The sequence below is a fragment of the Triticum urartu genome, chromosome 5A (assembly GCF_056163025.1).
Source record: "Triticum urartu cultivar PI428250 chromosome 5A, HENAU_Tu73, whole genome shotgun sequence".
NCBI classification, from domain to species: Eukaryota; Viridiplantae; Streptophyta; class Magnoliopsida; order Poales; family Poaceae; genus Triticum; species Triticum urartu.
The window spans coordinates 557,223,557-557,247,170 of NC_141877.1; the positions used below are offsets into that span (position 1 = coordinate 557,223,557).

The 23,614-nt window shown below is 43.9% G+C and overlaps 2 protein-coding genes across 3 annotated transcripts; one reads left to right on the plus strand and one right to left on the minus strand.

Moving 5' to 3' along the window:
• Window positions 1-18,752: 18,752 nt before the first annotated feature.
• Window positions 18,753-20,587, plus strand: LOC125531750 (protein JINGUBANG-like). The gene has a single exon (XM_048696034.2). The coding sequence runs from the start codon at window positions 18,821-18,823 to the stop codon at window positions 20,252-20,254; it is 1,434 nt and encodes a 477-aa protein (XP_048551991.2). The 5' UTR covers window positions 18,753-18,820; the 3' UTR covers window positions 20,255-20,587.
• A 1,540-nt stretch (window positions 20,588-22,127) lies between these two features.
• On the minus strand, window positions 22,128-23,388 carry LOC147972839 (protein STRICTOSIDINE SYNTHASE-LIKE 10-like). Of its 2 annotated transcripts, none has more exons than XM_087521717.1 (3): window positions 23,078-23,388; window positions 22,695-22,970; window positions 22,128-22,611 (listed from the first exon to the last, which is right to left on the minus strand). In XM_087521717.1, exons 1-3 carry the CDS (start codon window positions 23,386-23,388, stop codon window positions 22,128-22,130), a joined length of 1,071 nt encoding a protein of 356 aa, XP_087377843.1. The 2 variants fall into 2 exon arrangements, with proteins under 2 accessions (XP_087377843.1, XP_087377842.1); XM_087521716.1 differs by having other exon boundaries at window positions 23,072-23,388.
• Between the last annotated feature and the right edge of the window lie 226 nt (window positions 23,389-23,614).

The window sequence follows — 23,614 nt, forward strand, 5'->3', positions numbered from 1 at the left end:
CGTAGTAATGGGCTTAGATCGGAGGCGGACCTATACGCCACATTCTAATGGTTGATTTTGCAAAGAAGCCCCTCTAAACCTTGTGACCGTGTTGATTGAGTCACCGCACAAGGTTAAAACCTCGTATCACACACACATTTGTGAGCCATTACCTTGTTGTCGTGTGAGATAGTGGGTGTATTTGCACACGCTAGAGCATAGCCGTGTGTGATAGGTCCGCCCATTGCACACAATACACCTAAAAGTTAACGTGTGCGACGAGGTAAGCTATCACGAATGATCAGCAAGAACAAGAAGTGTGATATAGGTCTGCCTATCACACACGATACACCCAGAAGTAAACTTGTGCGAAGGGTGAGCTACTGCAAACGATCAACTAGGAAAAAATGTGTGAGATCTATCAACCATCGCACACGATTTGTCGGGTAGAAAAATTTCTAGTTGGTCTACATATCACACATGTTTGAAGAAGCACAATCCCGTGGGATGGAGTCATTCAACACACATGATGCGTTGTGGGGAGCATGTGGGTTACTTCGTCCATCGCACATGTTGCCTATAACAGAATCATGTGTAGTAGTTCGTCCATCCCATATGCTTAATGCAATAATCCAATAAGAATGTTTATTATCCCGTTATTTAGTCCCTATGATAAACAATTTCATATTTCATATCCAAAAAATGTTCACCACGATTTCATATCCAGCTCACAATATATTTCATATCCTTCAGATGTCCACCATAATTTCATAACTGGAATCACATTACACTATAGATCTACTACACCACAATACATAAGCATAAAATTAAACAAGTGACGCGGAAGCACTTCACATGTAACATCTAAAACCTAAAGAAAGTAGCATACTAGACTATAAATAGATAGATGAATCGCATCTAGAAAGCTACTGAAGAGGAAGGCGAGTATTGAGCCTTTGAAAGATCATGGATTCCTATAGGGGGTGAATAGGCACTTTAAAATAATTACGGTTTTGGCTTGAACAAATGCGGAATTAAACTAGTGTTTAATTTGTCAAGCACAAAATTTGAAACAACTAGGGTCACCTATCTGCACCGACTACTTATGCTAAGCAAGATAAACAACTAAGTGATAGCAAGATATATAACATCAAACACTAGGCTATCACAAAGTAAAGTGCATAAGTAAAGGGCTCGGGTAAGAGATAACCGAGGAAAGCGAAGACGATAATGTATCCCGAAGTTCACACCCTTGTGGATGCTAATCTCCGTTTGGAGCGGTGTGGAGGCACAATGGTCGCCAAAGTGCCCCCGAACAATGCAAGATGTCGTGATTTCACTAAGGGACCCTTGAGGGCGGTCACCGAACCCGTATAAATGCCAACCCTTGGGGAGGTCACCGAACCCGTACACTTTGGCAACCCTTGGTGGTGGTCACCGAAACCCGTACAAATCACCCGAGGCAATCTCCACAACTTAATTGGAGACCCCCGGAGCTTGTCCCGGAGCTTTCGACCATAATGATTGAGCTTCGCAACACCAACCATCTAGGGCACCAAAGCACCCAAGAGGAACAAGCTCTAGGATGCCCAAACACCCAAGAGTAATAAACTGCTCACCTTCGCTTCCACGTATCACCGTGGAAAACTCAAACCTATGCACCAAATGCAATGGCAAGGGCACAAGGAGTGCCCAAGTCCTTCTCTCCCAAATTCCACCGCAAAAACTAATGCTATGGAGGAAAATGAGAGGAAGAATGGAAGAGAACACAAAGAACTCCAAGATCTAGATCCAAGGGGTTCCCCTCACATAGAGCATAATGTGATTGGTGGAAATGTAGATCTAGATCTCCTCTCTCTTTTCCCTCAAGAACTAGCAAGAATTATCGGAGGGATTGAGAGATAGCAAGCTCGAAGAATGTCAACAATGGGGGCAAAACACGGCTGAAAGGATAGGGACCATTGGGGAAGAAGGGCCCCTTAAATACCCCCCCAATCCAACAGTTATGCCCACAAGTCATGCTCAAGCGATCTACCGCTCGGGGGAGCGGTACTACCACTTAGCACGGTCAAAATAGCCCAACGAGACAGAAAAAGTTCTGCCAGAGAGGTACTACCACTTATAAGAGGTACTATCGCTCTCTGCTTCCGTGAAAGTCGTGATGAGGTCCAAAAGCATAAATATGAGCAAAAGTATCTGGCCGCTAGTACCGCTTATAAGAGGTACTACCGCTCTATTGCCGCTCTACTACCGCTTATAAGAGGTACTACCGCTCGAGGAGCAATACTACCGTTTAGAGCTGAAAAACTGTCTAAGAAAAACAAAAATGATACTCCAAAACTAAAACTACTATAACTACTGCAAACAGACTCCGAAATCAGCAAACCCAAGCTTGTTGGATAGAGCAGCGACTGGATAAATTACAAACTAGCAATGGAGAAGAAATGCCAAAAGGATAAGTAAGAGGAACTTCCCCAAGCATGAACCGGAAAACTCTCCAACACCGAAAACTGAAAGATGAAGCATGTGAACTCCATTTTCGATGAGCCTGAGTTTGACACGAAGATGAACAAAAACTCTAAAACCTCACAAATAGAAGAGGCAAAAAAGAACCAAGAAAGATGATGCAAGGATGTAATGGTTTGAGCTCTCTACGAATGATATGATCAAGCTACTCACTTGAGATCCCCCCTTGATAGTACATCAATCGATCCTATAACCCGGTCTCCCAACTACCACCATGAGACCGGTAAAATAGAAAACCTATCAAGGGTAAAACCTTTGCCTTGCACATAGTCCACTTGAGCTAGATGATCATCTTGACTTCCTCGATTTCGACCACCTTTCTTGATTGTGTTGACTCGATGAAGACTAGTTGATTGCTCCCCCATACTCCACTATGGTTGAGCCACTCTTCGGCACATCTTCACTAGTCCATTGTCACCACAATGGATGGAAAGCTTCAACATGATCTCTTCGTGATGCTCCACTCAAACTTTCACACCGCAATCTAACCCCACATAGAACTCTCACGTAGACCATGGGTTAGTACACAAAGTGTAATGGACAATGCTTACCATACCATCGAATCACTTGATCCCTCACAGTAAATCTTGTATGCTTTGTGTGTTGATCAACTTGATTCACTCTTTGACTTACTCTTCTCAACGATGTATCATGTCTTCTCTATGACCAATCTTTGGATAATTCCTTAAATAGCACCTTGGTCATCACATAAACTCCTTGAAACCAACAAATGGACTTCAAGGAATGCATATGGACAAATCCTATGAATATAACTCAAGGCAACCATTAGTCCATAAAGAATGTCATCAATTACCAAAACCACACATGGGGGCACGTTGCTCTTTCAATCTCCCCCATTTTGGTAATTGATGACAATTACTTTCATGATAGTTTATATAAGGAATTATACACAACCATGCAAAGAAACAACCAATAATACATGAGAATGAGATGCAAATGCTTTAGAACAAATCCAAAGAATGCAATAAAACTCTCGAAACTTCTCCCCCATTGGCACCAAATGCCAAAATGTGCGAAAAACTCAGAAGGCCAACATAATATATGTTCCTCCATAAAGTGTGTATTTCTAAAAATATGAGTGCGATGAAATACACATATCCAATGATAAGTAGTTGGAGGAAGACAAACTATATTGAGGATCCAAAGATTGCAAATAGGATGATATGGCACAAAGACAACCCAAAGAATGAAGCAAGCAATCAAAAGATACCAATTGAAACAAGCAATCAAAAGATCCTACGAGCCACATGACTAAAAGATATTATGATATGGGCAAAGGAATGTTCTAAAGAAGCTAGAGAAGCTCCCCGTGATTTGTGCACTATTTAGAATTATTGTATTTGGATATTGTACTACTATATGTCTTGCATGGTAATAAATATGTATTTCCATTTCTGTGCCCCTAGTTCTCTACTTGTGCTCAGTTTTATCCAAGCCAAATAACTTTGCTCACTTTTCCCATCCCCACTCCACCACCTGCTCATAGAAGGCCAAACGGAGCATTTCCGTTGGATCAAGCCCGTTGACCGTTAGATGGACGAGTTCATGACGAGTGGGACCATTAAAAATGATGATATGTGGGGCTACTTAAAATGTTGACATGTCAACGTACCCTTGCTAAAAAACAAACCCACTCCTCTCTCCGAATATCCATTTTTTAGCCCAGGTTCATCTGCACCCGGTGAGGAGAAAATTCAAACAAAATATTAAACAAATTCAAAAAAAATCATTTTTTGCACGGAAGAAAATTTAGTGCGTGAGATGCGCTCCAAATTTCATATCATTTGGACACATGAGTTGCTCTCGGCAAAAAAGATAAATTCGGCTAGAAAAATACATGAACAATAAACTTTTTCACAAACTACAAATTTGTGTTTTCTGCCTAAAGCTACTTGCATGTCCAAATAATTTGAAATTTAGAGCACACCTCATGCACCAAATTATCTTTCATGCGAAAAATTGGAATTTTTTGAATTTTTCTATTTTTTTTGTGAATTTTCTTCTCATCACGGGTGCAGCTGAGCTTGGGCACCGAATCACCTCGTCAGACTCCAAATTTGTCTTTTTTACCGAGAGATAATCATGTCTAAATGATTTGAAATTAGGAGTGCACCTCATGCACCAAATTATATTCCATGCAAAAAAGATTGGAATGTTTTGAATTACTCTACTATTTTTTTAATTTTCTACTCATCGCGGGTGCAGCTGAGCTTGGGCACCAAATCACCTTGTCCTCTTCTCTCTCTATTACATGTGGGACCAATAGATCAAAGGGAAATACGAAGAAAAAAATCTCCCTAGATCTTTGGCCATGTCGGCGGCCACTAGACATGGCAGAGGTGGCTCCGTGGCTGGAGGTAGCCCGCAGACTCACGCATCAAGGATGCCCTCCTCGCTCTTCCCTCTCGCCCATGCTCTCATGCTCCCTCTCCCTATCTACTATCTCCTCCCGGTGGAACCCTAGCGCTGGCTTGGTCAGAGTTGCGCGCTCGTCTCCGACCACCCTGACGAATTAAGAGCACCTCCGAGACTGTTGCACCATCCTCTTCCATTCATGTGAGTCATATGTGCTTTGATGTAGTGTAACAACCAAATCGACCGCTTCGTCCCCGACTCTGGCGCCGCAATCTAAAATAAGATTAAAATTGAAATTTTTCCAATTTCACATGAAATGGACCATGTCCATGTCATATTTCCATATAAGGTGACGATATTTGGCACAAACATGGGGCTTACCATGCCAAACATGATTGCCAAAGTGAGATTCCAAAATCTTGTTATAAAAGTAAATAAATCATTTTTCAAGTACCAAATTTTTATGAAGCAAGTACCAAAAATAAGATTAAAAATTGAACTTTTACAATTGTCACATGAATTGGACCATATTGGAGGCCTACTGTCGAAAGATCTTGAACTTTTCAGTTTTTTTGCTATATTCCATTGATTAATTTTTTTTGGACATTTACCAAAAGTAATTCAAAATTGAATTACATGTGTGTTATAGTTTGGTTACAAAATGTGGAAAAGATCATTTTAAGGTACCTAGGTAGGATTATATGCATTATTCACAAAAAAACTTCAAATATTCAACCCTTCACTATGAATAGCCATGCTGACAATGTTGATATTTTGCAAAAAAATTGAAAGAAAATGAAAAAAGAGTGAAAAATGAAATCCTTTTGCATAGAGTCCTTTTATGTGTACTAATTTCCAGCAAAAATGATAAACTAGGAATACAATGATTATTTTTTAAAAGTGTTCACAAAATGGACTAGCATCTATGAAGGTTAATGGCTTTCAAGCCAAATGACCAAGTTCCTGGCTATATCCATGTCAGATTTTCATATAAGGTGATTATATTTGGCACAAACAAGGGGCTTACCATGCCAAATAAGATTGCCAAAGGCATATTCCAAAAAAAAATTATAAAAGTAAATTTATCATTTTTCAAGTGCCAATTTTTTTTGTGAAGTAAGTACCACAAATAAGATTGAAAATTGAACTTTTATAATTTTCACATGAAATGGACCATATTGGAGGTCTATTGCTGAAAGATCTTGAGTTTTTGAGCTTTTTGCTATATTCCATTGATTAAATGAATTTCTGGACATTTACCAAAAGTAATTCAAAATTTAACTAAAAGTGTGTTATAATTTGGTTACAAAAAGTGGAAAAGGTACTTAGGTAGGATTATATGCAGTATTAACCGAAAAAATCGAATATTCGACCCTTCTCTATGAATAGCCAAGTTGACAATGTTGACCCCATTTGCAAAAAGTGAAAGAAAATGAGAACGGATGATGCATGACCCCATTTACAACTCTCTCATGTCATGCACCACCAGTTCTCATTTTCTTTCACTTTTTGCAAATGGGGTCAACATTGTCAACTTGGAGGTGGTGAACCCCATCCGTGATGGTGTCTAGATTGGATCTGGTGGTTCTGGACTCTATGGTGGCTGGAATTGATTTTCGTCAACTCCACTAGGGTTTCTGGAATATTGGGGTATTTATAGAGCAAAGAGGCGGTCCATGAAGGAAATATGCCCTAGGGGCAATAATAAAGTTGTTATTTATATTTTCTTATATCATGATAAATGTTTATTATTCGTGCTGGAATTGTATTAACCGACACCTTAGTACATGTGTGAATACATAGACAAAACAGAGTGTCCCTAGTGTTCCTCTACTTGACTAGCTCGTTAATCAAAGATGGTTAAGTTTCCCGGCCATAGACATGTGTTGTCATTTGATGAACGGGATCACATCATTAGGAGAATGATGTGATGGACAAGACCCATCTGTTAGCTTAGCATAATGATAGTTTAGTTTTATTGCTATTGCTTTCTTCATGACTTATACTTGTTCCTGTAACTATGAGATTATGCAACTCCCGAATACCAGAGGAACACCTTGTGTCCTATCAAACGTCACAACGTAACTGGGCGATTATAAAGATGCTCTACAGGTGTCTCCAAAGGTGTTTGTTGGGTTGGCATAGATCGAGATTAGGATTTGTCTCTCCGAGTATCGGGGAGGTATCTTTGGGCCCTCTCGGTAATGCACATCACTATAAGCCTTGCAAACAATGTGACTAATGAGTTAGTTACGGGATGATGCATTATGGAACGAATAAAGAGACTTGCCGGTAACGAGATTGAACTAGGTATGATGATACCGACGATCGAATCTCGGGCAAGTAACATACCGATGACAAAGGGAATAAAGTATGTTGTTATGCAGTTTGACCAATAAAGATCTTCGTAGAATATGTAGGAGCCAATATGAGCATCCGGGTTCTGCTATTGGTTATTGATCAAAGATGTGTCTCGGTCAAGTCTACATATTTCTCGAACCCTTAGGGTCCGCACGCTTAACGTTCGATGACGATTTATATTATGAGTTATGTGATTTGATGAACGAAGTTTGTATGGAGTCCCAGATGAGATCACGGGCATGAAGAGGAGTCTCGAAATGGTCGAGAGGTAAAGATTGATATATTGGAAGGCTATATTCAAACATCGGAATGGTTCTGAGTGATTCGGGTATTTTTCGGTGTACCAAAGAGTTACGGGAATTCGCCAAGAAAGTTAATGGGCCTTATTGGGCTTTAGTGGAGAGCGGGAAGAAGGGCCACGAGGTGGTGCGTGCCTCCCCCCTGCCCAAACCGAATTGGACAAGGGGTGGGGGTGCCCCCCTTTCCTTCCCCCTCTCCCTCTTTTCCTTCTTTCCTACTCCGAAAAGGAAAGGGAATCCTACTAGGACATGGGAATCCTAGTAGGACTCCCTATACTTGGCGCGCCCCTAGGAGGGCCAGCCTCTCTCCCTCCCTCCTTTATATACATGGGGAGGGGGCACCCCAAAGGCACACCAACTCTTCTCTTAGCCATGTGCGGTGCCCCCTCCATAGTTACACACCTCGGTCATATCGTCGTACTGCTTAGGCGAAGCCCTGCGCCGGTAACTTCATCATCACCGTCAACACGCCGACGTGATGCTGAAACTCTCCCTCGTTCTCAACTAGATCAAGAGCTCGAGGGACGTCATCGAGCTGAACGTGCGTTGAACACGGAGGTGCTGTACGTTCGGTGCTAGGATCAGTTGAATCATTGAGACGTCCGACTACGTCTACCACGTTACTAAACGCTTCCGCTTTCGGTCTACGAGGGTACGTGGACACACTCTCCCCTCTAGTTTATATGCATCTCCTAGATAGATCTTGCGTGATCGTAGGATTTTTTTTTTTTGAAATACTGTGTTCCCGAACCGTGGCATCCGAGCCAGGTCTATGCGTAGATGTTATATGCACGAGTAGAACACAAAGAGTTGTGGGCGATAATAGTCATACTGCTTACCAGCAACATCTTACTTTGATTCGGCGGTATTGTTGGATGAAGCGGCCTGGACCGACATTACATGACTGCGTTCATGAGACTGGTTCTACCGACGTGCTTTGCACACAGGTGGCTAGCGGGTGTCTGTTTCTCCAACTTTTTAGTTGAATCGACTTTGACTACGCCCGATCCTTGTTGAAGGTTAAAACAGCACATTTGACGAAAAATCATTGTGGTTTTGATGCGTAGGTAAGAACGGTTCCTGCTAGAAACCCGTAGCAGCCACGTAAAACTTGCAACAACAAAGTAGAGGACATCTAACTTGTTTTTGCAGGGCATATTGTGATGTGATATGGTCAAGACGTGATGAGATATAAATCGTTGTATGAAATGATCATGTTTTGTTAAAGTTATCGGCAACTGGCAGGAGCCTTATGGTTGTCTCTTTATTGCATAAGATGCAAGCACCATATAATTGCTTTACTTTATCACTATGCGATAGCAATAGTTGGTGAGACGACCATGTGACGACACGTAGATAGAGATCAAGATGATGGAGTTTATGGTGTCATGCCGGTGATGATGGAGATCATGACGGTATTTTAGAGATGGAGATCAAAGGCACAAGATGGTGATAGCCATATCATGTCACATATTTTGATTGCATGTGTTGTTTATATTTTATGCATCTTATTTTGCTTAGTACGACGGTAGCATTATGAGATGATCCCTTACTAAAAAATTCAAGGTATAAGTGTTCTCCCTGAGTATGCACCGTTGCGATAGTTCTTCGTGCTGAGACACCACGTGATGATCGGCTGTGATAAGCTCTACGTTCACATACACCGGGTGCAAGCCAGTTTTGCACATGCAGGATACTCGGGTTAAACTTGACGAGCCTAGGATATGCAGATATGGCCTCTGAACACTGAGACCGAAAGGTCGAACGTGAATCATATAGTAGATATGATCAACATAGAGATGTTCACCATTAAAAACTACTCCATCTCACGTGATGATCGGACATGGTTTAGTTGATATGGATCACGTGACCATTTAGATGACTAGAGGGATGTTTATCTAAGTGGGAGTTCTTAAGTAATATAATTAATTGAACTTTAATTTATCATGAACTTAGTCCTGATAGTATTTGCAAAATATGTTGTAGATTAATAGCTCGCGTTATAGCTCCCCGTTTATTTTTGATATGTTCCTAGAGAAAAATAAATTAAAAGATGATAGTAGCAATGATGCGGACTGGGTCCGTGATCTGAGGATTATCCTCATTACTGCATAGAAGAATTATGTCCTTGATGCACCGGTAGGTGACGGACCTATTGTAGGAGCAGATGCAGACGTTATGAACGTTTAGCAAGCTCGGAATAATGACTACTTGATAGTTTAGTGCGCCATGCTTTACGGCTTAGAACCGGGACTTCAAAAATGTTTTGAACACCACGGAGCATATAAGATGTTCCAAGAGCTGAAATTGGTATTTTAGACTCATGCCCATGTTAAGAGGTATGAGACCTCTGACAAGTACTTTGCCTACAACATGGAGGAGAATAGCTCAGCTAGTGAGCATGTGCTCAGAATGTCTGGGTACTACAATCACTTGAATCAAGTGGGATTTAATCTTCCAGATAAGATAGTGATTGACAGAGTTCTCTAGTCACTATCACCAAGTTACTAGAACTTAGTGATGAACTATAAAGGGATAGCGAAAATGATTCCCGAGCTCTTCGCGATGCTGAAATCGGCGAAGGTAGAAATCAAGAAAGAGCATCGACTGTTGATGGTTGACAAAACCACTAGTTTCAAGTAAAAGGGCAAAGGAAATGAAAGGGAACTTCAAAAAGAACAACAAGCAAGTTGCCGCTGAAGGGAAGAAGCCCAAGTTTGGACCTAAGCCTGAAACTGAATGCTTTTACCGCAAAGGAAATGGTCACTAGAAGCGGAATTGCCCCAAATACTTGGTGGATAAGAAGGATGACAAAGTGAACAAAGGTATATATGATATACACGTTATTGATGTGTACTTTACTAGTGTTCATAGTAACCCCAGGGTATTTGATACCGGTTTAGTTGTTAAGATTAGTAACTCGAAACAGGAGTTGCAAAATGAACAGAGACTAGTTAAGGGCGAGGTGACGATGTGTGTTGGAAGTGATTCCAAGGTTGATAAGATCACCATCGCACACTACATCTACCGTCGGGATTAGTTTTAGACCGAAATAATTGTTATTTGGTGCCAGCGTTGAGCATGAACATTATATCTAGATCTTGTTTGATGTGAGACGGTTATTCATTTAAATCAGAGAATAATGGTTGTTCTATTTATATGAGTAATATATTTTATGGTCATGCACCCTTGATGATTGGTCTATTTTTGTTGAATCTCGATTGTAGTGATACACATATTCCTAATATTAAAGCCAAAAGATGCAAGGTTAATAATGGTAGTGCAAATTATTTGTGGCACTGTCGTTTAGGTCATATTGGTGTAAAGCGCATGAAGAAACTCCATGCTGATGGGCTTTTGGAATCACTTGATGCTTGCGAACCATGCCTCATGGGCAAGATGACTAAAACCCCATTCTTCGGAACAATGGAGCGAGCAACTGACTTATTGGAAATAATACATACTGATGTATGCGGTCCAATGAGTGTTGAGGCTCGCGGTGGGTATCATTATTTTCTGACCTTCACAGATGATTTGAGAAAATATGGGTATATCTGCTTGATGAAACATAAGTCTAAAACATTTGAGAAGTTCAAAGAATTTCAGAGTGAAGTGGAAAAACATCGTAACAAGAAAATAAAGTATCTACGATCTGATCGTGGAGGTGAATATTTGAGTTATGTGTTTGGTCTTCATTTGAAACAATGTGGAATGGTTTCGCAACTCACGCCACCTGGAACACCACAGCGTAATGGTGTGTCCGAACGTCATAACCGTAATTTATTAGATATGGTGCGATCTATGATGTCTCTTACCGATTTACCACTATCGTTTTGGGGGTTATGCATTAGAGACAGCTACATTCATGTTAAATAGGGCACCATCTAAATCCGTTGAGACGACACCATATGAACTGTGCTTTGGCAATAAACCTAAGTTGTCATTTCTTAAAGTTTGGGGTTGCGATGCTTATGTGAAAAAGTTTCAAACTGATAAGCTCGAACCCAAATAGGATACCCAAAAGAAACTGTTGGGTACACCTTCTATCATAGATCCGAAGGCAAGATATTTGTTGCTAAGAATGGTTCCTTTCTAGAGAAGGAGTTTCTCTCGAAAGGAGTGAGTGGGAGGAAAGTAGAACTTGATGAGGTAATTGTACCTTCTCCCGAATTGGAAAGTAGTTCATCACAGAAATCGGTTCCAGTGATTCCTACACCAATTAGTGAGGAAGCTAATGATGATGATCATGAAACTTCAGATCAAGTTACTACCGAACCTTGTAGGTCAACCAGAGTATGGTCCGCACCAGAGTGGTACGGTAATCCTGTCCTGGAAGTCATGTTACTACACCATGACGAACCTACGAACTATGAGGAAGCGAAGATGAGCCCAGATTCCGCAAAATGCCTTGAGGGCATGAAATCTGAGATGGGATCCATGTATGAGAACAAAGTATGGACTTTGATTGACTTGCCCGATGATCGGCGAGCCATTGAGTATAAATGGATCTTCAAGAGGAAGACAGACGCATATAGTAGTGTTACTATCGACAAAGCTCGACTTGTCGAAAAGGGTTTTTGACAAGTTCAAGGTGTTGACTACGATGAGATTTTCTCACTCGTATCGATGCTTAAAGTATGTTCAAATCATGTTAGCAATTGCCACATTTTATGAAATCTGACAAATGGATGTCAAAACTGCATTCCTTAATGGATTTATTAAAGAAGAGTTGTATATGATACAACCAGAAGGTTTTGTCAATCCTAAAGGTGCTAACAAAATGTGCAAGCTCCAGTGATCCATCTATGGACTGGTACAAGCATCTCGGAGTTGGAATATATGCTTTGATGAGTTTATCAAAGCATATAGTTTTATACAGACTTGCGGTGAAACCTGTATTTATAAGAAAGTGAGTAGGAGCACTACAGCCTTTCTGATAACTATATGTGAATGACATATTGTTGATCGGAAATGATGTAGAATTTTCTGGAAAGCATAAAGGAGTGTTTAAAAGGAGTTTTTCAATGAAAGACCTTAGTGAAGCTACTTACATATTGGGCATCAAGATCTATAAAGATAAGATCAAGATGCTTGATAAGACTTTCCATGAGTACATACCTTGATAAGATTTTGAAGGAGTTCAAAATGGATCAGTCAAAGAAGGAGTTCTTGCCTGAGTTGTAAGGTGTGAAGTTGAGTAAAGACTCAAAACCCAACCATGGCATAAAACAGAAAGAGAATGAAGAGTCATTCCCTATGCCTCAGTCATAGGTTCTATAAAGTATGCTATGATGTGTACCAGACCTATTGTGTACCTCACCATGAGTTTGGCAAGAGGGTACAATAGTGATCCAGGAGTGGATCATTGGACAGTGGTCAAAATTATCCTTAGTGGAATAAGGACATGTTTCTCGGTTATGGAGGTGACAAAAAGTTCGTCCTAAAGGGTTACGTCGATGCAAGCTTTGACACTGATTCGGATGACTCTAAATCTCAATCTAGATACATATTGAAAGTGGGAGCGATTAGCTAGAGTAGCTCCATGTAGAGCATTGTAGACATAGAAAATTTGCAAAATACATATGGCTCTGAATGTGGTAGACCCGTTGACTAAACTTCTCTCACAAGCCAAATATGATCACTCTTTGGGTGTTAATCGCATAGCGATGTGAACTACATTATTGACTCTAGTAAACCCTTTGGATATTAGTCACATAGAGATGTGAACTAATCACATAAAGATGTGAACTATTGGTGTTAAATCACATGACGATGTGAACTAGATTATTGACTCTAGTGCAAGTGGGAGACTGAAGGAAATATGCCCTAGAGGCAATAATAAAGTTGTTATTTATATTTTCTTATATCATGATAAATGTTTATTATTCATGCTAGAATTGTATTAACCGGAAACTTAGTACATGTGTGAATACATAGACAAAACAGAGTGTCCCTAGTATGTCTCTACTTGACTAGCTCGTTAATCAAAGATGGTTAAGTTTCCTGACCATAGACATGTTGTCATTTGATGAACAGGATCACATCATTAGGATAATGATGTGATGGACAAGACACATATGTTAGCTTAGCATAACGATCGTTTAGTTTTATTGCTATTGCTTTCTTCATGACTTATACATGTTCCTCTAACTATGAGATTATGCAACACCCAAATACCGGAGGAACACCTTGTGTGCTATCAAACATCACAACATAACTGGGTGATTATAAAGATGCTCTACAAGTGTCTCCAAAGGTGTTTTTTGGGTTGGCATAGATCGAGATTATGATTTGTCACTCCTAGTATCGGAGAGGTATCTCCGGGCCCTCTAAGTAATGCACATCACTATAAGCCTTGCAAGCAATGTGACTAATTAGTTAGTTGCGGGATGATGCATTATGGAATGAGTAAAGAGACTTGCCGGTAATGAGATTGAACTAGGTATGATGAAACCGACGATCGAATCTCGGGCAAGTAACATACCGATGACAAAGGGAATAACGTATGTTGTTATGCGGTTTGACCGATAAAGATCTTCGTAGAATATGTAGGAGCCAATATGAGCATCCAGGTTCCGCTATTGGTTATTGACCATAGATGTGTCTCGGTCATGTCTACATAGTTCTCGAACCCGTAGAGTCCGCACGCTTAACGTTCGATGACGATTTATATTATGAGTTATCTGATTTGATGACCGAAGTTTGTTCGGAGTCCCGGATAAGATCACAGACATGACGAGGGGCCTCGAAATGGTCGAGAGGTAAAGATCAATATATTGGAAGGCTATATTTGGACATCGGAATGGTTTCGAGTGATTCGGGTATTTTTCGGAGTACCGGAGAGTTACGGGAATTCGCCGGGGAAGTTAATGGGCCTTATTGGGCTTTAGTGGAGAGAGGGAAGAAGGGCCACGAGGTGGCGCACGCCTCCCCCCTGCCCAAACCGAATTGGCAAGGGGTGGGGGCACCCCCCCCTTTCCTTCTCCCTCTCCCTCCTTTCCTTCTTTCCTACTCCGAAAAGGAAAGGGAATCCTACTAGGACTTGGGAGTCCTAGTAGGACTCCCTACAATTGGCGCGCCCCTAGGAGGGCCGGCCTCTCTCCCTCCCTCCTTTATATACGTGGGCAGGGGGCACCCCAAAGACACACCAAGTTTTCTCTTATCCATGTGCGGTGCCCCCCTCCATAGTTACACACCTCGGTCATATCATCGTAGTGCTTTGGCGAAGCCCTGCGCCGGTAACTTCATCATCACCATCAACACGCCGTCGTGCTGGCGAAACTCTCCCTCGTCCTCAACTAGGTCAAGAGCTCGAGGGACGTCATCGAGCTGAACATGTGCTGAACACGGAGGTGCCATACGTTCGGTGCTAGGATCGGTTGAATCGTGAAGACGTTCGACTACATCAACTGCGTTACTAAACACTTCCACTTTCGGTCTACGAGGGTACGTGGACACACTATCCCCTCTCGTTGTTATGCTCTCCTAGATAGATCTTGCGTGATCGTAGGAATTTTTTTTGAAATACTGCGTTCCCCAATAGTTCAGGGGGCACCTGAGGTGGGTACAACTCACCAGGGCGCGCCTGGGCTCCTGGCGCGCCCTGGTGGGTTGTGCTCTTCTCGGAGAACCCCCCAGGCGCAGCCCTGGCCCATTAGGTGTCTTCTAGCCCATAAAAATCTCTGTAAAGTTTCATGGCATTTGGACTCCGTTTGGTATTGATTTTGTGCGATGTAAAAAACATGCAAAAACAGCAACTGGCACTTGGCACTATGTCAATAGGTTAGTATCAAAAAATGATATAAAATGACTATAAAATGATTATAAAACATCCAAGATTGATAATATAATAGCATGGAACAATCAAAAATTATAGATATGTTGGAGACGTATCAACATTCAACCCTTTTCTATGGAGAGCCATGTTGACAATGCTGACCCATTTTGCAAAAAGTGAAATAAAATGAGAAAAGAGTAAAAAAATGCAATCCATTTGCATGGAGTCCTTTTATGTGCACTAATTTCCAAGAAAAATGATAAACTATGAATACAATGATTATTTTTAAAAAGTGTTCTCAAAATGGACTATCATCGATGAAGTATTCACAAAATAATTTGAAAGATTCAACCCCTATCTATGAATAGGGTGACCATATTTGGCACAAACATGGGGCTTAGCATGCCAAACAAGAATGCCCATGGGAGGTTCTAACTTTTTGTTGTAAAAAAATAAATTTTGAATTGCCAAAAGAGTTTTTTTTCTCTGTAAAGCAAGTAGCACAAATAAGATGCAAAAGTTCACTTATATATTTTTCAAACAAAGTAGGCCATATTGCCAAAAGATTTTGAATTTTTCAGCTTTTTTGCTATACTCCATTGATTATATGAATTTCATGACATTTAAAGAAAATAATTCAAAATTGTACTACAAGTGTGTTATAGTTTGGTCCAAGCAATTGGTAAAAATCATTTTCAAATAATCAAGTAGGAATGTATGTAGTATCCTAAAAATAGTAGAAAGATTCAGAGAGCGGTGATTCGGTGGCCAGGCTCATCTGCACCCACGTTGAAGAAAAAATACAAAACAAATATTAGAAAATTTCAAAATATTCCCTTTTTTGCATGGTAGATAATTTTTTGCGTGAGGCCCGCTCCAAATTTCATATCATTTGGACATCTGAGTAGCTCTCGGCAAAAAAGACAAATTTGGGTTATGTAAAAAATACCGCTCATGTACTGATTTGACCCAATTTGTCTTTTTTGTTGAGAGACACTCATATGTACAAATGATCTGAGATTTGGAGAGCACCTGGCGCATAAAATTATCTAGAATACAAAAAACTTGGAAAAATTTGTTTTTTTGGACTTTTTATGATTTTTTTTCTTGACCGAGTGCAGATGAGCGTGGGTCAGAAATGGATATTTGAAAGATCCAACACCTTTGCTATAAATAGCTAAATATAAAATGAATTAGAAACTTGAATCAACTTAACTGGATTTAAAATTAATATTTTATCAATTTCTTAAGTTGATTGGAAATTCAAAAAGGTATTCGACATTGTTCGCACTTGAAACCCGCACAGAGAAGGCCACCCAATTACTTAAAGCCCGCATCGAGCAGTGCCAAGGTGTTCAGGTGGGCCCACTTGTTGGGCTCTCATCTAAGGCCCACTCGCCAGGAACCCACCCAGGTAATGGTCAATAAGTTTGACCCAATGGAAATGCTTTGTCTGGGCATTTGAGAGGCCATGGCCAAGGGAGGAGGGGGAAAGTGAGGAGCGTTAAGGTGGCGGGGAAAAACTGAGTAGTGCTAAGGAACCAGGAGCACGGAAATATAAATCCCTAATAAATAAGGTCATCTAAGATACTAACATATGATACTATGCATACAGAGATAGTATCATACAACAGTATCATATACATGATACTAACTTATGATACTACACACTACGGGTAGCATAAATATATTCATGTTACTTGTAGGAAATCTATTACTCCTAGAGGGGGCATCTTCTATCAAAAGTTCAGGATTTTATTAATCCAATGCCGAACTTTTGAAATGAAGATATGTCGAGGCAGACGTTGTGGCCAATTGATGCTCAGCGAGTCCTTGTGACTCCTATTTCTCCGCATAATATGTTGGATTTTATTACTTAGAGCTATACGAAAAATGGGTTGTTCATTATCCGTTCAACTTATTTCGCGGGTTGGGATCAACAAAGTGGGAGGAAATTGCTACATACTAATGGTGTGGGATTAGTCAATGTTAATCTTATTTGTTGTCAGATTTGGAATTTATCTTGTCCGGCAAAGGTTGCAAATATATTTGGCGTATGTTGCATGACAAACTCTCTCGTGTCATGTTATGCTTGCCAATAGACACTTGAAAGTTTTGCCCATTTTCCCCTCTTGTTCTGATGGGCCAGAAAATAGAAAGCACGTGTTGTTTCTTTGTCAAAAAGCAAAAGAGGTTTGAAATAGGTTGGGGATGGACGAAGTGATTACCGAAGCTTATGTAATTGACCATGCAGGAGAGGTTGTTCTTGAACTTTTACTCCTTATGCCAAACCAGGATCTATCTATATCGGGTCTTCAGAATGCTCGTGAATTGATCGCTATAACCGCTTGGTACTTATGGTGGGGAAGACGAAAGTTGGTTCAAGAAGGAAAGTCTCAAGATGCTTATCAGACTTCTCTGGGGATTCGTGCTATAATGACAAACTATGTTAATGACTGCTCCCCTAATGCAACCAGTAAAAGAAGGGGTGGATTAGACCTCCTATGGGTTTTGTAAAGCTTAATGATGATGCGCCTTTTGATCATGACCTGCTTAGGGATACAGTAGGTGTTGTACTCAGAGATGATAAAGTAAAATTCATTGGCAAAAAATAGACGATTGATTGGTGTGCTGATGTCCTAACGACAACAAAGTTTTGGCTCTTAGATTCGGCTTATCTCTTGCACAAAAGGTGAGATGCAACCGCCTTGTTATTAATTATAAATATATGAAGGTCATCAATACCATGAAGAATAGAGGATGTTCTGTGGGAGCGGCGGCGGCAGCTTTTGATGATTGTTATTTTTTGGCATGTGAAACTCCTCTTGGAACCGGCTATATGTAAGTTGCATGAAATTTATTTTGGGTTAGTCGATTTTCTGAACCATTAGATTAGAAATCTAACGGTTGATCTACTTCCAGTTTTTTTTTCTCTCCTTCAACTGTTCACCCTCTTACAAAGTTGACTTACCCAAATTATAAATTCAGTCAAACTTACATATAAGTATAGTGTTTCTTCTTACTAGTTTTGAGTATTGTAATAGGGAAGCGAATAAGGCAGCTAGTTTTCCTTCAACGAAGGACTGGTTTGAGGAGTCTCTTCTTATAGATGATGTAATTGTTATTTCAAATTAATAAAGTTGTTATTTTCATACAAACGAAAAAAAGCGACTCATTCTTTAGGAGGCTAAATTTAGTAATTTATCAGCTGAAGAAATCGGGCAGGAAATTATCCGAATTCCTGGGCTCCAAAACTTGTGAAATGCCGCTAAAAAAAACTTGTGAAATGAGCTGTAAAAAATAACTGGTGAAAGGCAGCAGTTTGCGGGCCGAGGCCCCACCCCGGATGTCGTAACGGTCTCAACGGCTTTCTCGCTTCCCGCCACTCTCTCGTCGCCTCTCACTCCCCTCCCCTCCACATACACATTCCCTCCCTTCTCCTCCTCTCGCAATTCTCTCCACCACGGTCTCGCCGTGCCGCCACAGCCTCCAGCAAGAGCCTATGAGAGATAGCGACGGCGAAGGGGCCGGCGGCGGAGTCCCGCGCTCGCACCCCTCCAACATCCCTCTGCCGATGTCGCACTCCGACCCCAACTACTCGGGCACGGACGACGAATGCTCCAACAGGCAGAGCAGCTCGTCGGCGACGGGCGGCGGGTTCTACAATGACTACCCGTCCAGCTTCAGCGGCGAGTGCTCGCCGTACAACATGTCCCCCTGGAACCAGACCATGGCGTCCCCCTGGTCCCACCACAGCGAGGCATCCATGGCCGCGCCCGCGATGGCGCCCGGCACCAGCCTCATCAGCTCGCTCGTCAGGGAGGAAGGTCACATCTACTCTCTCGCCGCCAAGGGCGACGCGCTGTACACCGGCTCCGACAGCAAGAACATCCGCGTCTGGCGCAAGCAGAAGGACTCCGGCGGCTTCAAGTCGTCCAGCGGCCTCGTGAAGGCCATCGTCATCTCCGGCGAGCGCATCTTCACGGGCCACCAGGACGGCAAGATCCGGGTGTGGAAGGTGTCGCCCAAGAACGGCCTGCACAAGCGCGTGGGCAGCCTGCCGCGGCTGCGCGACTTCCTGCGCGGCTCTCTCAACCCGTCCAACTACGTCGAGGTGCGCAAGAACCGCTCGGCGCTCTGGATCCGGCACAGCGACGCCGTGTCGTGCCTGAGCCCCACGGACGCCGGGCAGGGGCTGCTCTACTCCGGCTCCTGGGACCGCACCTTCAAGGTGTGGCGCATCAGCGACTCCAAGTGCCTCGAGTCCGTGGTGGCGCACGACGACAACGTCAACGCCATCGTGGCGGCGTACGACGGGCTGGTGTTCACCGGCTCCGCGGACGGCACGGTCAAGGTGTGGAAGCGGGAGGTGCAGGGGAAGGGGACCAAGCACTCGCCCGTGCAGACGCTGCTGAAGCAGGAGCACGCCGTGAACGCGCTCGCCGTGAGCGCCGTGGCGCCGGTGCTCTACTGCGGCTCCTCCGACGGGCTCGTCAACTGCTGGGAGGGCGACAGCAAGCTCGTCCACGGGGGCGTGCTTCGCGGGCACAAGAAGGCCGTCTTCTGCCTCGCCGCGGCGGGAGCGCTCCTCTTCAGCGGCTCCGCCGACAACACCATCATGGTCTGGCGGCGCGACGCCGGCGTGCACTCCTGCCTCTCGGTGCTCTCCGGCCACACCGAGCCCATCAGGTGCCTCGCCGTCGTGGAGTACAACAAGGAGAACGTCGCGGCCGCCGCCGCAGAGACCGGAGACAACAGCGGCGTGGGACGGTGGATCGTCTACAGCGGCAGCCTCGACAAGTCGATCAAGGTGTGGCGCGTGACCGACGAGCCGGCGGACACGCTGCTCGGGGGCTCCGTCGGCGAGGGGTCGCAGATGTTCGACCGGTACCCGGGCGACCCGTTCGGGGCAAGCAGCTCGACATCGTTCCGTTAAGGTCGTCGACACGTACGCGCCAACGGAACGCACAAGTTTTGAACATCTTGACGGATTAACCAAAGGAGTTTCTGGATTTTGTTCATATATATACTGTTGAAGACGATCGGTGAGAATTGAACGGCACGAAAACATCATGCCCGGGCATATATATACATCTGGAGTTGTGATATAGTGATGGATCTAGGTAAGTTTGCTGCCTTTCAGAGCATCAGGGCCAAGGGACATTTTGGCGCATGCTTATATATTTGTTGTGTAATAGTTGAACTTAACTTGATTTTATGTTCTATATGGGAAAATCAATAAATGACCAATTAATTAAATTCTAACTTTTGTGGATCTTTTCTTTTTAGATGATCTTATTTTGTTTGTAACTGTGACCAAAAATTACATTTCCTGTGCTTATCTTCTGTCTTGTTTCATACTAACTGTGAACGGTTTGTCGAATTGAACCAAACTGGTTTTCTGAAAAAAAAAACAGAGTGGGCTTAGACGCGTCCTATTTCTACTCACTCTTTCATGTTTTTCTAATGATACTAAATACATAAAAAAACAAAGTTTTAAAAGAAAAGCATCATGTTTGCTATTTGCAAGTTGCCTAAAAGTACAACTTGCATCAGTCGATTTAGGAAGAGGAGAAGATGGTGATGCGCAGCCAAAGGAGGAGACAGGGGTAGCGCGGCCGACCATGACGTCCCAGCAACGCCGAGCCGGGAGTGATCCGGAGTGGGAGGACCGAAGCAGCTGGTTGTCACCTGCGAAGGGGAGTCGGAGGTTGACGGAGCGGAATGCTCACCCACGCTAGAGAGGAGGTTGTGATTAAAGAGATGGTTGGGGGAGGCAGTGGCTGGCAGTTCGGCTAATGTCGTTGGACGGCTCAAAGGGAGGAGGTAGGAGAAGATGAAAATCCGCAGGTGCGATTTTAGTTTTTCATCGGCAATTGTCAACTGTCAAATAGAGCTCCTTACGAACAAAACATACATAAGGAGAGAAGTCCCTCCTCCAAAGCAAACACAAGACTAGGGTTCCTGCTTCCCGTCCGCGGTACCGCCGATCTGCCTCGTCTCCACTGGCCTTAGGGCCATGGGATGCGGTCGCTCATGCCATCGAAGGGCTCCGTATTTTAGACGGTTCTTTAAGTTTTGTTTGGATTTGTGTCCTGTTCAGAAAGGCGAGATAGCGGCGGCTCCATGAAGATGGAATAACCTTCTCCCCGCCTAGCTCCTGTCCCGGTGTTGTTTCTAGCATCGTCGAAAGACGTGTGGAGGTGTGTCTCCAGCGGATCTCACATGATTCGATTGATGGTTGTCATTGATGGATCTGCTCAGATTCGGTCTTTGTTCGCATGTCTTTAGATTGGATCCTCCCGATCTACCCGTCTCTTTCACTGGCGGCGGTTGATGTTCTAGTATGTTGGTCATATGCGGTCTTACCACGACGACTTCCCTACTGTCTACTAAAATAAGTTTTGGCCTGCTCCAATGAGGAGGGCAAACGGCGATGCACCTTCTGCTCGCTTCAATGTTTGTAATCGTCACTAGGTGGTCTACACATTTGGATGTAATGTTTTAATTATTTATGGTGTTGATTGTATTGCCTTGATTAAAGTCGAATTCATTGAATTTTTCTGAAAAGAAAAACATACATAAGCATATACAGAAAGAAAAGCTAATACTCGCATAATTACATCAGTAGAAAACGTTGCAGTCCTGAAGCCATACGTATTTAACAAGACTACTTACTGAATTCGTTCTAACAAAAATGTCTACTGACTGAATCAGTCTCCCCTCAAATATAAAAGAATAATAAAAAAAACTCGATCAGATAACGCTAACGTAACCCCACTAAATCAAGGCGCCAACAAATAATTCGATTAGGCAAAGATGCCAATGTAATCAAGCTCGACGGAACCCAGCCACAGCTTGTTCCCGTTCTCCGCCACCTCGCTGAGAGTCACGCCCCTGGCGGCCGTCAGCTCCTCGACCTCCACGCCATCGGCGCTGAGACGGACGCCGACCAAGTGCTTCGCCGGAGCCGCCGCAGTCGCGTTCAGCCGCGCCTTCTCTTGGTTCAGCGCCACCCAGAAGCCACCCTGGCCGTCGCGCCTCACGTTGTCCGGGTACCCCGGCAGGTCTGCCAAGAGCTCGTACCGCCCGGCCTTGGCCCCCTTGAGCCAGTACCGGAACGCCTGGCACGGCACCGTGTGCGCCACCACCACGTGCGTCCTGTCGCGACTGAGCGCCACGCCGTTCGGGTACGGCAGCTCCGCCTTCAGCACCGTGACTTGCTTCGTCCGCGCGTCGTACTTGAGCAGGCGGCCGGTCGCGTCGGCGTTCATGATGATCTCGGTGTTAAACCTGCACGTACACGCAGATTCGTCACAGATTGATATGGCATGTCACGGAGAGTTTGAGGCGTGATCCTCGGGCGTGTAGGGTACCTGCGGGGGTAGTTGGCGCTGCTGTCGGTGAAGTACACATCGCCGGTGGCTTGATCCACGTCGAGGCCGTTGAGGAAGTGGAAGGGGACGCCATCCGCCTCCGTCGCCAGCACCTGGGCCTCGCCGCCGTCAGGCCCCACCTTCATGAGCCCCATGTAGGCGTCGGCGATGAAGAGCTCGCCGGTTTTCCTGTTGAACCGGACGCCCAGCGGCCGCCCGCATATGCTCTCTTTTTGTTCAGATGGCACCCCAGAGTCCGAGCACAGAGGGATTTTCCTACAGACGCCGCACATGTCACACCACACGTAAGCTAATTTGATTGATGATCACGATCTACGTACTGCTATTTGATAACACGACGTTTAGCTTGTAATTACACCGACCTGTAGTTGGCATTGTAGGCGAAGGTGCTCCAGCCGGCGGCGCTGCCGCCCCACTTGAGCACGCGGCCATCGGAGACGCCGGTGTAGACCCCATCCTTGCCGGAGAAGGCGAGGCTCTCGGCGCCGCTGACGCCGTCGGGCAGCGGGAGGCGGTAGCTCCACCGTGTGTTCGTCGTCTTGATCTGCTCGGCCGAGGCTAGAGAGACGAAGCAGGCAAGCACGACCAGTACTATCGCCGCGAGGTTGCGCCGCATCGTCATCGTCATCGTCGGAAGTTGCCCTGTACGGAATATCGTTGCACGCACCTCCATGCTTTTTATGGGACAGCGACGAAACCCACCCGTGGCCACGTTTGGTGATCGGATCGGACACGGTCGTGATCCTACACGAACTACAACACCGTGATGTATCGCCCGCGCGCGCTTGTGGTGCGTGCTCACCGAGTCTGTTTGTGGTCCTGTGCTGTGTTTGGACTTTGGAGTCGAACCCGGTGAACCTGTCTGCGGACCAATCGGCCCTGAAGGCCCAGAACGAAGT

Excerpts from the sequence above, each read along its gene's own strand:
- LOC147972839 (XM_087521716.1), bottom strand. The coding sequence starts at position 23,388 with ATGGAGGTGCGTGCAACGATATTCCGTACAGGGCAACTTCCGACGATG. Across the intron at positions 22,971-23,071 it reads AATGCCAACTACAGGTCGGT|GAAAATCCCTCTGTGCTCGG; the intron begins GTAATTACAAGC and ends CGGCGTCTGTAG. Across the intron at positions 22,612-22,694 it reads AGCGCCAACTACCCCCGCAG|GTTTAACACCGAGATCATCA; the intron begins GTACCCTACACG and ends GTGTACGTGCAG.
- LOC125531750 (XM_048696034.2), top strand. The coding sequence starts at position 18,821 with ATGAGAGATAGCGACGGCGAAGGGGCCGGCGGCGGAGTCCCGCGCTCG.